At 39.9% G+C, this 16946-nt stretch overlaps 1 protein-coding gene across 4 annotated transcripts in view; it reads left to right on the forward strand.

The window, feature by feature from the left end:
• NPNT (nephronectin) overlaps positions 1–16387 on the forward strand; it is a 76724-nt gene extending 60337 nt beyond the window's left edge. For all 4 annotated transcript variants that reach the window (XM_032333068.1, XM_032333070.1, XM_032333069.1 and 1 more), the window contains 4 exons: positions 5119–5205; positions 5704–5802; positions 13405–13661; positions 15007–16387. In XM_032333068.1, the coding sequence (XP_032188959.1) occupies positions 5119–5205; positions 5704–5802; positions 13405–13661; positions 15007–15117 (554 nt within the window). In that variant the 3' untranslated portion in view covers positions 15118–16387. The remainder of the gene's footprint in view (positions 1–5118; positions 5206–5703; positions 5803–13404; positions 13662–15006) is intronic.
• The last annotated feature ends 559 nt before the right edge of the window (positions 16388–16946 follow it).

Consider the following 16946-nt stretch of genomic DNA (forward strand, 5'->3'; position numbering starts at 1 on the left):
CTATATATGTGTTCTCACAGAACCCCTTTATTTTGATGTTTTAGGTAATTTTTTTTCCTCAACAGAATTTTTTTTTTTTATACACTGTTCTAAAAGTTTACAATTATAAAAGACAAGGCAAACCAAACGAATGGGAAAATATCACTTTCATTTCCAATACTCAGACCACCATTAGTACCATAGTGGTATATATATATATTTTTAACTGAGTAGCTATTGACCTACTACATTATATTAGTTTCAGGTGTACAACACAATGATTTAATGTTTGTATGCATGTTGAAATGATAACTGCCATAACTCCAGTTAACATCTATCATACTTTGTTACAAAATCATCTCTTGTGTTGAGAACTTTTAAGGTTTATCCTGTTAGCAACTTTCAAATATGCAATGAAGTATTACTAGCTATAGTCACGATGCTCTACATTATATCCCTCTAACTTACTTACTTGATAACTGAGTTTGTAACTTGAGTCCCACCTGCCCGCCCTTCACCTCCTGCCTCTGACAACCACCAGTCTGTTCTCTGTATCTATGACCTTATTTCCGTTTTTAAGATTTCACATGTGAGCCAGATCTTGTGGTACTTTACTCTGACTCGTTTCACTTACCATCATGCCTTCAAGGTCCTTCCACTGTTGTCACAAGAGGTGAGATTTCATCTCTTTTTATAGAGAAATGATATTCCTCTATGCATATACAGACCACATCTTCTTTATCCATTCATTTGTCAGTAGACACTTAGGCTGTTTCCAGGTCTGGGCTGTGGGGAAGATGCCGCCGTGAATATGAGAGTGCTGATATCTTTTTGAATTCGTGTTTTATTTTCTTCAGATAATACCCAGGAGTGGAATTGCTGGATCATCTGGCAGTTCTAGTTTTAATTTTTTTGAGGAACTTCCATACTGTTTTCTATAGCGACTGCACCAATTTGCACTCACATTAACAGTGCACCAGGGTTTCTCCACATCCTTGCCAATGCTTGCTATTGGTCTTTTTGATTGCAGCTGTCCTAACAGGTGTGAGGTGATACTTCATCAGGGTTTTAATTTGCATTTCCCTGATGGCTGGTGATCTTGAGCACCTTTTCATGAACCCGTTGGACTCTGTATGTCTTCTTTGGAAATACATTGATTTGGTCTGCCTTTATTTATTTATTTATTTATTGCTATTAAATAGTAGGAGTTCTTTTTATATTTTGGATAGTAACCTCTTAGCAGATATGATTTGCAATTATTTTCTAATTAGTAGCTGGCCTTTTCATTTTGGTGATGGTTTCCTTTGCTATGATTTTTAGTTTGATATTGTCCTACTAGTTTATTTTTGCTTTTGTTGCCTTTGCTTTTGGAATCAGATCCAAAAAAATGACTGTCAAGACCAGTGCGAAGGAGCTTACTGCCTGTTTTATGGTTTCAGATCTTACATTCAACTCTTTAATCCATTTTGAGTTCATTTTTGTGTGTTATGTAAGATAGTGGTCGAGTTTCTTTCTTTTTTTTTTTTTTTTTTTGCCTGTGGCCTTCCAGTTTCCTCAACATTTCTTTTTTTTTAAAAATTTATTTATTTTTTATTTTTTATAAACATATATTTATATCCCCAGGGTACAGGTCTGTGAATTGCCAGGTTTACACACTTCACAGCACTCACCATAGCATATACCCTCCCTAATGTCCATAACCCCACCCCCCTCTCCCAAACCCCCTCCCCCCAGCAACCCTCAGTTTGTTTTGTGAGATTAAGAGTCAATTATGGTTTGTCTCCCTCCCACTCCCATCTTGTTTCATTTGTTCTTCTCCTACCCCCTTAACCCCCCATCTCAACATTTCTTGAAGAGACTGCCATTTCCCCATTGCATGTTCTTGGCTTTTTTGTTGTAAGTTAATTGACCGTATATGCTTGGGGGGTCGTGTTGTTTTTGCCACTCTTGTTTCTAGTCCGTTGTTTTGTTTGCTTATTTTTCTTGTACATAGTTGAGATCATACTGCTTGAATGACTTTTTCCCACTACTCATTTCACTTAGTATTTTCACATAAAACATAAAATATACCAGAGAGTGGGGTGGTGAATATTCTCTTGACACTGAGGTGGAACAGTCTTAGCAATCCATAGTGGTATGTGTGAGAAAGGAGAAATAGTTGAACAATTTGGCAGGGTTACAGAGTAGAGGACACAGAATTTTAAGCACTAATAGCTGCTGAGCACGTCAGGTCTCTAAATTCCTTGGAATGTTTCCCAATGAACTGCAGTGAAGGTGTGCTTGGTCAGCTCCTGCTGAAGTTAGTGTTTTAGGTACTTGGTTTCTAAGAAGTATTAATGAAACATCTGGCACTTTGCAAGTTGTTAGATGACACATTCTTTGAATTGCTGTTTTCCAAGCGTGTGGTCTCCTCCCTTCCTTTCTCTCTAACCTCATCCCATATCACTTTCCCCATTTCTCAGCATCCTTCCTCCATGCTTCATGCAAGCCTTTCTCTAAATGTTCTGAGCACCTTCTTTGTAATGGCTGCCCGAAACACTCCTTCTTCCCCCTCCCAACACTTTTTTTTGTTTTGCTTGGAAGTTTTCCCATTCTTTCCCTCTTGGTCTACATGGTGCTTCTGTAGAGAGGTTCCCCTTGATCTTCCTTTATGGCCAGTTTATTATCGTGAGCGGAAGTCACCCTCATTGTATAATGCATGCAATGAATTTTTTGAAGAACACTTGTGTTCCTTAAGAAGGATATTTGCAAGCTGTGTTCACACAGTGTTATATTGGTGATGGAAGTGATACCCCTAAATAAGCATGAAGTATTTAAGTGTATTTGTAGTACAGAGGTTTCTAAGAACACATCTTACAAGTACCATAGGGCACAGTGTTATGTGCATGCAAGCTGCACTGACTGCATGGGACTCTCGTTCTAGAAAGAATGAGGTGATGAGTTCACTTGTACCATAGATGTTTCTAAGACGGCTACTTACAAACTTTCTGTGACAAGTGTTATTTCAGTGACTGGAAGTTATCCCCATGTTGTAATACCTGTATTACAGTGTTAAGATCCCTGGTAATAAGGATGCTTCTAAGAACAACAACAAACAAAAAACAGGCCCTTTGTGCCAGGAGACCTTTGTACAGTCCTCCCCCTCTACACCAGGCACCTGTTTACCATTTAACAGTCAGCTAGAAAAACGGGGGCTGACCAGCTGCCATAAGGTAGCGCCACCGTATGGTACCGTAAGATTTGAGCCATATTCCAATCAAGAGATAATTTGTATAAGTTACAATAGAACAAAAAATGATTGTTCTATAGAATTTTTTGAACTTTCTCTGTATCGTGAGAAACGAATCATGTTTGCCTACAACTTTATAATATTTCTAGCAAATAAGAGGCAGACTCCCTCTTAGAGTCTTATGGGAAGCCAGGAAAGCTATAAATGGATGTCTCTCCTGTCAGTCATTTGGGTGTACAAGAAGGTGGCCAGTTACCTCACCCCAGGACACCTGTGTCAGCAGCGTGTCCCCAGAACTTCTCTGTTGACCGGCTTCTCTTCTCCTATTCCTTTCAGGCTGGATATATGTGAGTGTCTGTATGGGGAGGGGATGGGTCTTCACTGTTTGGACTTTGGAAACAAAAGAAAAAATTTTAAAAGCAGGAAGCTAGAAAAAAAAATCAGTGCAAATATTATGGGATTGTTAATTTTAAAAAATTCTTGCAAAAACAATAGAAATAGTATTGAAAAAGAACCCTTCTGACTGATATCTGTTCCTTGGCATTTGACATCTTTTACTCCCTGCCTTATAAAAAAATACAGTTAATGAGATTCTGGCAAAGAAAAGGGAGTAGCCCTGGTGTTTGGCCAGGAATTCCCCTTCACTGACATTCCCACAGAGCCCCCAGCCTCCAACCCAGGTACTCTTCAGGACATCCTCTGGTGTTTTTCCCTCTCTGCCCTCATCGACATTTAGAGTTGTAGTGTGGATTTATGTTTAGCGTGGTTTAATGTTTGCCTGTCTGATTAGAATGCAAGCTCTGGAGGGTCGGGTCCTTCTTGGTCTTGTTCACCCCTTTAGCTGTCTCCCTGGACTGCCGTGGTACTTGGCATGGGAGGGGAGGGCAAATATACATTGAATAACTATGTTTTAAGTGACTCCATTTTTTAAAAAAGTAGATTCTTAAGCTCTGATCCAGTCGGCTCCTGTGAGGAAAAGGGTTGACAAAATAAGATTTTCACCTCTGTGCAGTAAACACCTTGAGGGCCTGTCACCAGGTCAGACGTTGGAAATGCCACATGAATAAGGCATGGTTGATACCCTCCAGGACCTCAGAAGCTAGCAGAGGGACACACACACATGTATGTGGATAACTGCAATTTTCCACAGATGTGTGCCCATGAGCCTTTGGAGAGTGCAAGGGAGAAGGATTTAATTCACCTTGACACCTACAAGGGGTGTCAAAGTTTTCAGCCAGGCATGATGTTTACATTGGGGTCTTGCATGAGGAGGGGAAGTTTGGCAAGTTAATTAGTAGGAACAAGAGGATCCCAAGCTGGGGATGGGGTCAGAGAACATGAATGGCATGGTGTGGACAGTGTGTGTGTATGTTCTGGAGGGTGGGTTGTGAATGCTGCACCAGGAAGTTTGGATTTGATCTTTAAGGAGCCAGGGAACCCTGCTGAGGTAAGATTTATAGATGGATGTAGCAGTGGGCAGCCTTCATTGTGTGGGGAGTTGATGCTGTGGTTAGAAAGCCAAACCATTCACTGCAGCTGCAGGCATTTTCTGTTAAACCACTTTCATTTAGAGGTCATAGTGTATCTTTCAGGAAACAAATTCTAGATTTTGACAAAGGTGAATATTTTGCTAGAAATTGGTAGCTCTTTTAAGATGTATTTTCCTGGTAAAGACTTATTAATATATTTTTATATTGAATTTTAGAAACCTTTGGAAAACATGTTTAAAATTTGTACTCAGATAGTATAAGTACCTATGGAACAAACATCATGAATCTTAATGTGACATGTAATGAAATATTTTGGATTCTTCCAGATGTGTGAAATACATAGGTGTTCTCCCACTGTGCCTTGGTTAAGGCAGGTGTCTTTATCAATACTCACTCAAACCAAACCTCCCTCTCTTGCAGTTCCACGGCAGCCTTCAAATGACTTGTTTGAAATATTTGAAATTGAAAGGGGAGTCAGTGCAGATGATGAAGCAAAGGATGATCCAGGTAGATACTTACATTTTTACTATGTGATGATGATATTTTATTGTTTCCTTCCATTTCCTGAAAGTGAATTTTAAACTGTAGATTGTTCAGTTACATCTGGGAAAAGTGTACTTTTTTTGTTGTTTTTTAAACAACTTGGTTTCCTTTGTAATATAGTTGTTGATTGAAAATAATTATATGTCATCATTATCTTTTAAAAAAATAATAAAGCACACTTAACTTGTGAAGAGGAAATCCTGTTTTGTAAGTGATGGTGTTACAAGGTCATAATTTGGCAACATTCTTGTGTTCTATTTTTATAACTGAACACACATGCACAATTGTTCTAAGAAAGGATTCATGTAATCTTCCTTTGATCTCATGGAGAGAAGTTCTGGTCAGATAGTTAAGTGTGGCTAGAAGAGAACACTTATGCAGATCGATAATCCTAGTTCACAAGTTTGTTTTTACAAATTGTGCCGTTGTGGACTACTCATTGTTCTGGTTATTTTTTTGTAGGTGTTCTGATACACAGTTGTAACTTTGACCACGGGCTTTGTGGATGGATCCGGGAAAAAGACAGTGACTTGCACTGGGAACCAGTGAGAGATCCAACAGGTAAAAGCAGTTAATCTGTATCTGTTTGAGCCTATCTGGGGACCCTGGTTCTAACAATCAAGAATACTGTTTCATATCTCTGTTTACCCTCTTTATTCAGTAAAGAAAGATCTCTTCCAACATTTCTTATTTCATTTTTTAAGTGAACTAATTAGCAATAAACTAGAATTATATTATGGGAAGACAAGTAGTACATTAAAGGGTCAACTAGTTTCTCTCAAAGAGCTTGGTAAGTAAAACCTTTAGACTCATTCTAAAATAAAATAAAATAAAAACTTGAAAAATAAAATTTTCAAGTTACTTGTAGTGCCCCATTCCTAGGCATGAGAGAAATAATGTAACAGTACATCAGTTCTGGTGGTCATCCACAGTTGTTTTTTAATTATGTCCTTTTTTAAAAAGATGTGACACATAGCAAAAAGACACTAGAAGATTCTGTGAAGTTGTGAATATTTCTCTGGAAAAAATTTCAGTCTAATTTAGATGCTGGAGAAATTAGTTACAAATTACCACCATTTATTCCACAAAAGAATGTTACTAGAGAGATAGATTTAGATGTAGTTCCTTGGAAAACTAACAAACTTTTAAATTGCATGCTTCCTACTGATACAACATTTCAGTGCTTACAAGACAAAATGTCTTCTTGTTTCAGAAAGCAAAGTTACTTACATATTTTTGTTGGTTTTTTCCCCTCCCCTCAAGAATTAAATCTTTTGTGGGTGGGGCCAATTTAATGGGAGGGTGAGGAGTTAAGTTTCTTTTCTTCCCTTTACACTCGTGGTTCTAGACTTAGGAATGAAAGTTTTTGTCTTAAAAGCCTAGCTCTTGAATAGCATTGCAGGTATATAGGTAGAGCACAAAACACATAAAAGTTAACTTGAGAGAAGATATGCTCTGTTAAACCAGTTCTTAAACTTCAGTGTGCGTACAGATCAGTTAGGGGCCTTGTTAAGATGTATATTTTGTTGCATTTCTAACATACTTCTTGTGGATATCTATGGCATTACTCCTTGTTGTAGATTGTGAGTAGAAAGTTTTTTAAAAAATTAGCTCAAAATATATTCATTAGATTCCCCCTAAGGTGGAAATAGAATAGATTTTTTAAAATGAAAAATTGAGGGCACATGGGTAGCTCAGCTTGTTCAGTGACTGACTCTGGATTTTGGCTCATTTGTGGTCTCAGGTTCCTGGGACTGAGCCCCAAGCTGGACTCCCCACTCAGAGGGGAGTCTGCTTATCTCCCTCTCCCTCTGCTCATTCCCCCACTCATGCACATGCATGTGCTCTCTTGCTCTCCCTCTCTCTGAAATAAATCTTTGAAAAAAAGTAAAATGAAATTTTGAGGTAAGCTTTTAAAAATATGAATATTCAATAAATTCACATGGGGTTTTAGATTTCTCTTAGCTATAAAACAGATTTTAGTGGAACACCTCCCCCCCCAATACAGTGACATTCCTCTCATTTAAGGTTGACTCTGAGCAGGACATTATTATTACGGTCACAGATATCTGGGTAAGAGAGAAACCATTTATTTAATATCTACTGTAATCCCAGCTCCATCATCTCAGTGGTTCAGTTTAATCCTCTCACCTGCCCTTTGAGGCAGGTAATTTTGCTTATGTTTCACAAAGGAAACACTGAGACCCAGAGGCTGTACACATTTCCTAAAGCCACAGAGCTGAAGAGTGGACTTCATATCGAGGCCTCCCTGTATTTCATGTGGTTTCCCCCCTTCGGTAGTGGACAATATCTGCTTTGCAGATCTCAGGCCTATAGATTTGACTGACCCCTGACCTGGGGTCGTTTGCTACAGAATGGAGCGTCTTTGACAGTCATATTGGATAGAATGGTGAACGTTGCTCATGGTTATAGTCAATAACCCCTTCGAGTAAGGTACCCTGGTGAGTTATTCATGCTAAACTCAGAGGAATTCATTATACTTCCATGGAAGCATCCAGTGTAAAAAATCCATGTGAAGTTCTTGATTTTTACAATTTCCATACTCTATTTTAGAACAAGTTTTGCATTTTAACACTTTTTATTTTTCATTATATATGTAAATATTTAAATTTGTGGTGACCCAAATTCCACTTGCCCTCTGCTAAAAAGAGAGGGTTAGAAATAGAATGGTAGACCAAAAGAAAAAAAAAAAAAAAGAAAAAAGAAAAAAAAAATGGAAGCAGTCATTTGGCAATGATAGCAAAGAATGCATTGAAAGGATCGGTGGCCATTTTTGTGACTCGGTAGCTCTTGATTATTGTCTCTGGCCCCTGGAAGGGGGCCTTCTTTCTGTTTCGTCCCTTCCCCTCTTCCCTTCTGCTGATAGCTAAGATGCAAGGGGAAGTTACTCAAATCAGAGGGGTGAAAGCTTTTATTGTTTTAGCAAGTAATTATTAAAACAGTATGAGTGAAACCTCTGTCATCACTGCTAAAGAGTTGGGTCATTTCCATAGAAATAGAATATTTTTCCCAGAATGACAAATCTCCTTGGTGGGTTCTTTTTATCTGAGAAGAACAGAGATAATTGTAGGTCACTTCTAAGAACACGACCTAGTTGGAAAGGTATTCCAAAGCCTGTGGGAAAACAAGTGAAGAAACCAGAATGTTCAGCTTGGCGAAGAAATAATGGAGCAAGACTGATTTCCAAGTATTTGACCAACAACGTCTTTCACAGTTATTCTGGAACCTCAAGGGGATGAGAAGTCAGATCAGCAGGTAAAAGCTAAAGGGAGATGTGTTCTGGTTCACTCCCAGAAAGAACTTGCCCGTCATCAGAGCTGTCTAAAAAGAGAACAGGATGACAGGGCGATAGGGAGCTCTCCCTTGGTGGAGAGGTTTTTGGGTGACTTGTAGCAAGATGTTGTTTGGAGCACTGGGTAAGTGTTGGATTAGAAAATCTGCTACACCACCTTTGAGAGCCTGAGTCAGAATGGAATGCCCCCACGTCTTCCCAAAGAGATTGCGGAGCAGCCAGGCTCTAGCTTGGGGAAGGGATGGGAGGACAAAAGGATGGCAGAGGGGAGGACAGGGTAGGAGTACATGGCATGCGTCAGGCTGGAACTGGGAAGGAACTTTTGAGAATGTGTTGGGGAAATCTAACCAGATACTGATGGAAAAGTACTAATAAGGCTTATCATGAAAAATGCCAGTTTTCCTTCTAGGAAGTTTAGGGATCTGAGTGTGTGTATATCACACGTGTGTATATCACACACGTATGGGATCTGGTTAAGACCAGAGAAGACTATAACCAGTTTAATAAGTTATTTCTGTATATTATCTAATTACCAAGCTAACTTTTTTTCTATCTAGACTGTGCCATTTGTAAGGGAACATATGTTTGGATTTTCACAATTGTGACTGATTTTTAATGTGCATGGTCTTGAACTTCATGGTGAGATAGTGAAATTAATACATGCCTCTAAGGGGCGGCAGATTGCGCTGCTGACAGATGTGGTGACGCCCTGAAGACACACCCTTCTGTAAATGTCAAGGCTGGACCCTGGGGGCCCTTTTCCTGAAACCCTGATCTCTGGGGATCAGGGTTAAAGGAAACTGACTCAGTGCTGTGTCTGCTACTGACAGCTACAAGTTATTCACTTTAGAATATATAGCAAGCAGGCTGGCTTGTACATGCAAGTATGTCTGTTGCAGCATTAAACATTATTTTGAAATACACAAATGGAAAAGTAAACCAACTGTGAAAAAATAAAAGCTTCAGCCCCCAGCCCTGGCTCCCCGTCACCCTCCCCAGATGCAACCAGTTTCTTGGTTATCTTTCCAGAGATATATTTTTCTGCCCCCTGCTCTGTACCTTGCTTTTGTCACTTAAAGATCATATCTTCTAAGAGTTAACACATGTGGACTTTGCAGCCAGAAGGCTTGGGCTGGAAGCTAGTGCCAGCTCGCAGTAGCTTTGACCTTGAGCAAGTTATTGAAGTGGAGATAATAGTGTCTAGGAAATGTATGGGAGGCATTTAAAGCAATGCCTGGCCACAGTTAGCATTAAAATAGTATTAGCCATTGTTGCTGGAGGTTGTCCTGTGTTGGTACTTAAGAGCACCTTCATTCTTCTTTATGGTAGTTACTCCGTTCCTTCTCAGATGTACCACCCTGTATTTGACCCACATTTCAGGAGAACCGTGCTGCAGTGAATAGCCTTGTACATGTCTCATTTCATATATGCTTGAATCTATCTGTGGGATATTCCTAGATATGGAATTGCTAGGTCAAACGGAATTTGTGTTTTGAATTTTGATAGTTTTCTCAGTTGTCCTTCATAACAGTTACAGCAATTTATGCTCCCACCAGTAATATTTAAGAGCCATCCCCAATAAATCTTATTAAACTGTTTTTTATCCTTGCCAAGCTTATAGGTGAAAAGGCGTCTCCTTTTGATTTTAGTTTGATTTTCTCTTACTGTGAAAAGTTGACCATCTTTTCATATAATTAATCTTCTCCTGTGGTGCCCTTTATTTTGTGTGTTCTTATTATTGATTTGTTAAGTTCTTTATATAAAAAGAGAACTTAGTCCCTTTTGTGTTTTGCAACTTTTTTTGGGGGGGGGTTTCTTATTGTTTTATGGTACTTTTATCTTAAAGTGAAAATTTGGAGGGCACTTGGGATGAGCACTGGGTGTTACATGTAAGTGATGAATCACTGAACTCTACTTCTGGAAGTAATACTATACTATATGTTACCTAACTGGAATTTAAATAAAAACTTGAAATTACAAAAGAAAAATAAAATTAAAAAGTAACAATTTGGAGACTTCAATAAGAAATTGACTAAATTATTAATGGCATACTTGGAGCTATGAAAAATGTCTGACATCGAAAAATGACAGATATATTTAATGAAAACAAGTTATTACACTGAAAAAATGTTTATACTCATGTGTGTTCGTATTCATGCATATACATAGGAGAAGTTCAAATGTTAACATTAGTAATTATCTCTGGCTTTTGGGATCATGCGTATTTAAATTTTCTTTATGCTTTTCTATTTATCTCTCTTTTCTGCAGTGAGCATTGCTGTATTATATCTCATAAAAAACAAAAAAATAAAGTCTTTGCATTTGAGATATAAATACCAGCAAACCATAATGATCTTAGTTCTACCTGGGCTGGTTTCTCATTTAGGCCAAAAATAGAAGAAAAAATCACTGCAAAACTCCCCCTCCTTTTTATGACCACACAGTTAACATGTAAAGTAATAGACATTATGTTGTTCTCTTTGTAAGTTGAAATTGTAAAGGCACCAGCCAGTACAGAGTTAAATTTTATCACCTAACTTTCTAGCAAGTCTTGTTTTGTTAAATAATAAATGCTACAAAAACAAACTTTAGATTTTGCGATGCTTTAAACTGAAACCATGAAAATAGTTAATATAATTCTATATTTAAACCAGTATTTTGGAACGGAAGTTAAATTTTTTATTTAATAGGTAACTTATTCGGGGTGCTAGGTCAGTTTTTCCCTTAGCTACTATTCCATCCTTGTAACATTTTCTTTTATTAAAAAGGGAAAGAATTCTTTATGGTAAGACTAAAACCTGGTGCCCACAGAGAAAGAGCTGTTATAGCCTCATTTATCATGATTTACATTTTAGTTTTAAGTATCTATACAAAAGGACTATTTGGCTATTAGGATGCCTTGGTTTATTAGGTTGTTTGCAGGCATGTCTGCCATAGTGATATGAGTGTACATTCCGCAGGGTCTTAAGGTAATCCTTGTTTTCTTAAAACTTTCAGGTTAACTGTAATATCTTATATCTTAGTCTTAACCTAAATACCTGTGATGATTCAAAGCTGACTTACAGGGAGACATTTAAGCCCCATCTAAATGTTTTGGCCCAAAATATTGTTTGGATTAGTTCAATGGGGCACAGGGTGGGGGAGGAAGAAATTCTTTGTGTTTTCGGTGAGTCAAGTACATGCCTCAAAGACCTATTGCCCTGCAGTTTTTTTCTATATTCTTAGAACCTTATTTATTCAGCAAATGACATCAAAGCCCTACCATGTGCTAGGATATAAAATGGGGTGGTTTGGGGGGAAAGCTGAGGTTTTCTTTTTTGTTGTTACATTAGTCACCATACAGTACACCATTAGTTTTTGATGTACTGTTCCATTCTGACCTCAACGAGTTCACAGTCTCCTGGGGGACAGAAACCTGTAAACCAGTGATTCCAGTCTGAGAGCAACAAGGGCTGAATTAGGGGGTCAGGCAGTTCTGAGCTCATACCATGACCCTGCCCCTCACTGGCCGGGTGACACTTTGGGTGCCTTCACCTCCCCAAGCCTTAGCTTCTGCAGAGGCAAAACAAGCCAAATGAGTGTTCCTCTCAAGACTCGTTAGCAGGGCCAACAGTGCTCACGGTAGAAAGGCTAACGAGTCTGGTGCAGGCAGAGTACACACAGATTACCTCTTTGGTCCTTTGAATGCTCAAAGGGGACTCATTAGAGAAGTCACTTGAAGAATAAGACCTCCCCCAAATTATCATGTTTTATACAAAGCCTAAGAAAGAAAGGATGGTGTATCTGTTAACTGAGAAATAAGTAGCATTTCTACCAAAACAGGTACAGGTGTTTAACATTCCAACCACATATTTCTTAGGGATAACTCAGTGCTGGAACCGTGTTTTCCAGTTAGCTCTAATAAAACAGCTGGGGGGAAGGTCATTTACACATGCACTGAGTTTCAAAATACCACTCCCAACTTTCCCTCTCTTGAGAAGCAGTATCCCTGACCTCACTGCTGCTTAAACAACCCTCTGCCCCCTCCCCCACACTGCAGTGGTGGTTAATCTAACAATAGGGGGACACAAACTCTGCAGCCATAGGGATCTGAGGACATCGTCAAAGTGACTTGTCCAAAATGAAAGTTGTTCTTCATATTTTGGGTACGTGTATATGTAAAAAAAAATTTATATTATATGTAATGTTATAAATTTGTTTTGATGTAAAAGTGTCTTAAACTAGTTACCCACAATAAAGTTAATGCTCCAGGAAGATGTAGAGGTTTCCAGAACACCTCTGCATCTTCTTGGGGCTAGGTGTACTCTCCAGTGTGAGAAGCATAGCAAATAGACCTTTTCAAAGGAGAACTTCTTGCTTTAGAGATTTTTTTAAAAAGAGAGAGAAGAAGAAAGAACAAACATATCTAGTGCCCGTTTAGAGTACTTCTGCTCTACTGCTTAGAGGTTAATTATCCTCATAGAAAATTCTCCCTGGTAACTAAGAGTCAACCAGCCAGCCCGCTTGACGGCAGAAGCCTACATTGGTGAGGATTGAGAGATGGTGAGCTTGTGTCTGCCTTTGTATGTCTGCTCATATCCAACAGGAAGTAGTCCTCGTGTGAGGATTCCTGATCATGGTGTCCTGGGCATAATTTGCACTCTCCATGAGCCAAATATTTTCTGTAAACACAATGCATAGAGTTTGAGGGAGGCCTAGACCTAAATCCTAACTTCTCTTAAAAAATCTGGAATTCTGTACAAATGACGATCTCAGTTTGCAGTTTATTCCAAGTAAACCTGCCTTGATGCTGTCGGTGCTAGAAAGGGATGTCAGCACGTACACACACAGCCCTGCTTTTCCCATTCCAGGTGGACAGTATCTGACAGTGTCGGGAGCCAAAGGCCCAGGGGGAAAAGCCGCTCGCTTGGTGCTACCTCTTGGCCACCTCATGCATTCAGGGGACCTGTGCCTGTCGTTCAGGCACAAGGTGACGGGGCTGCACTCCGGCGCGCTCCAGGTGTTTGTGAGAAAACACGGTGCCCACGGAGCAGCCCTGTGGGGCAGGAATGGTGGCCGTGGCTGGAGGCACACACACATCACCTTGCGAGGGGCTGACGTCAAGAGCGTAAGTAGAACCGAAAAGGAGGCAGAGCCTGGGAGGTTTTTCTTTCATAGGAGAACTCTAGGATCTGCATCTGAAGAAGCCTTGTTCTCCTCATTGGGGCACAAAGGTTTGTGTTTTCCTGGGAAGGAGAACTCCATTTCCCTTCTCTTCCTATAATCCCTCCTTGCCACTGCTTCCCTTCTTCATTGCCGCCTGCGATAACACCACCACTCCCCCCACCCTGGTGAAAAGCCCCATTTTTCATGAAAAAAAATTCAGGAATTAAAAACAGTTAACTTGAAAGGGTGGTGAGCTTAACTGTACCTGCTTTTCCTTTTTCTGCAATGCCTTTACTTTTCAGAGTCACCCTAAAGTGTTTCGTCTTTTTTTTGGTTGTTTCTTTGTTTTTTTTTTGAAATATTTCTTTAAAGTCTAATTTTGCCTCACAGATCATAGTTAAGCAGCCTTGGGTGGAAACCGAGAACAATATGCTTGGGAAGTTCTATTCTATTCGGACAGGATGTGGGAAAAGCTTTGATTGCATATATAAATTTGATCTTAAGTAATCAAGTCACAGGTAGCAATAAAATGGTCAGTAGCATCCCACTGAAATAATGTTTTTGGAAAAGCATCTTTATGTTCATATTCATAAAACTTGCTATTAGGAGATTCTGCAGCTATGACTCTAGGTATGGTTTCTAGAAACTGCATTAAAGGGGATACAGCTTTTATCTGTCTTGGATTTGCTTTGCTCTTTGAAAAAAATACTGTTTGGAAAAATAAAGCCATTTCAAATTACAGCAAGTTTTCTGTTTTCAAAAGAGCGAAGATGCGCTACAGAAAATAAAATACAAGAAAGTGTTTTGGGTTTATATAAGCAAAACAGCGCTTTGATTGGATTGTGGCGTTCAGTTCCACTTCATTTTAGGCAGCAAAGCTGGCTCAACCCACAGAGGGAAGAGCGGACGCCTAGGATGGGCTGCGCAATTACGATCTCCCAGGTCTGCGGCTCTGATTCCTACACCTCTAGAGTCCATCTCATTTTTTTACTCCTAACCTTGGTCATCTTTGGCATGGTGTAAGCATTCCTTCGTAAGCATTCCTAAATGGAAGGAAGCAGCCTGTCGCCCCGGATGGCTTTTTTAAAAGAGTAACAGCTTCTGAATGATGTGGTCTGATGACCAGTTGACTGATGACTGGAGTTTCTACCAAAAGGCAAGCCTCAGGTGACACGGGTCATGTTCTAGTCTTTTCCTTCTGTTGAGTAAGTGCACCCCTCGGTTTGTGGGGAGGGTTGCCTTTATTCTGTGATGTTGGTCGGGGAGGGGCAGAGGAAGCTTGACGGGTGTGTGCGTTCTCTCCCCAGGTCATCTTCAGAGGGGAGAAAAGGCGTGGCCACACGGGGGAGATCGGATTGGATGATGTGAGCCTGAGAAAAGGCCACTGCTCTGAAGAACGCCAGCGGCTTCCAAACTAGCAGTGAATTCCCTGTTGCTCTTCTCTGTCTGTGGTCTTCACCTCCTGTCCTCTCCTCCCTCTTATCAGGCCTGGGAGAAGAACGGGCCCGTGGGTCGGGAGAAAGCCTGATGGGGGACCCACACCCGTGGCCTGCTTTTGTGCAATTCCAGCAAACGGTGACACCCCCCTTGAAATACGCGGGGCCCCTGCAGACGCATCCGAGCCAGCTTGGGTGTTACCTTCCAGCCTGCGGCTCTTTTAGGAAGGCCTTTGGCGCGTGCGCTATCTTCCGTCCTAGTTAGGAGGCGTTTGCAGTAGTAGCAAATGATGGGAGACGTTTTCAAAAGAAATCCGTGCAAATGGCCGCTCTGTTATCTGTTCAGTGTTGTACCATGAGTAGTATTGACTTCCTTTAAGCTATGTTGTAAAAAGTGCTTGTGAAGTTGGTTTCTCCCCTTCCCTTGTTAGCTCTGGCCTGACCTGAACTCTGACTTCTACTGCCATTCACTTTATAAAAGAAGGGTGTGTAACCTCTCAAGATGCATTTATTCTCGTTATCTGTATTTTTTTTTTAAAGACAGTTATGTAGAGTGGGCACGTAATCCCTCGTTAGTATTGTGTTTTGTGTAAATGTGCTATTGATATTAAGTAGTTTGGTGTTCTTAGTATTTACAGACTCTAGTTGCAAGGGGAAAGGCAGCTTGTGATCTCTTGAATTAAAAACTACCCAGTGAAATGTCATCCAGTTCCATGACCTTATTTTGGCAGCAAGAGAAAATCAGAAGAGATGTCAAGTGTGGTAGTGGAGGGATGAAGTTTTCATGGCCCTGAGTCTAATCACTGTAAAGGATAGTGAACCATTCAGGTAGACAGGAAACTGCAGTTACCATATAAAACCCTCACTGTTTCAGGTTATGCTTTAAAACCAACAGTTTTCACAATAACATGGCTCTCTTTGGTAATTTGTAAAAAGCTCTGTAAAAGTTCTGGTTGTTTCAGAAAAAAGATTCTGTTTCTGGAAGGCTGAGGGGAAGCATGGGGAAAGCTCTGTTGGAACAGATTTTCATACTAATTTTTAAGTCCATATATATTTAGGTCTTGAATTATGACTTACATGCTGTCTTGTCAGTACGGGATTGGAGGCAAGTCCTGTGCTTGGAGGCATTTTGTTGGGATTCACACACATGTCAGAGCAAGAGAACAAGATTGGAACTCTAGGATCTAGGACCCCCCCCCCCCAATTTCCTCCCTGGATATTTTACCTACATGTTAAAAAATATCTAAAAATATACAACTTTTCTAAGGCAACTTACTCCTGAACCTTTTCTTCCATTTCTGATGAAGTAATCAAAATATTTTCTGCTGTTTTTGCCAGGAATCACAAAGATGATTAAAGGGTTGGAAAAAAAGATCTATGATGAAAAATTAAAGGAACTGGGATTATCCAGCGTGGAGAAGAGGAGACTGAAGGGCAAACCATTGCTGGTTTTCCAATGTATGAATGGTTGGTACAGAGAGGATGGTGACCAGCTGTTCTCCAGATGTGCTAAGAATGGAACGAGAGGAAACAGGCCTAGACTGGAGTGCGAGGGGGCATTTCCTGGCAGGGACAATTGTTAAATGAGAATCCTTTGTTTAAGAAAAAAAAAAGTGACTGTCTCTCTCTCTCTCCCTCTTTCTCTTCTCTTTCTCTCTTTTTGAGGCTTTTTAAAAAGATCAGATAAGAATCTATTTAAGAAGGTTAAAGATGTTCTTTTGTCAAGGCAGAGTAACAGATTACAGAATCTTCCAAAGGATGTTTCGATCCTATTACCCTGTAAGGAAAATCTTCTGAGTCATTTGGGCGAG

The sequence above is a fragment of the Mustela erminea genome, chromosome 2, assembly GCF_009829155.1.
Source record: "Mustela erminea isolate mMusErm1 chromosome 2, mMusErm1.Pri, whole genome shotgun sequence".
NCBI lineage: Eukaryota > Metazoa > Chordata > Mammalia > Carnivora > Mustelidae > Mustela > Mustela erminea.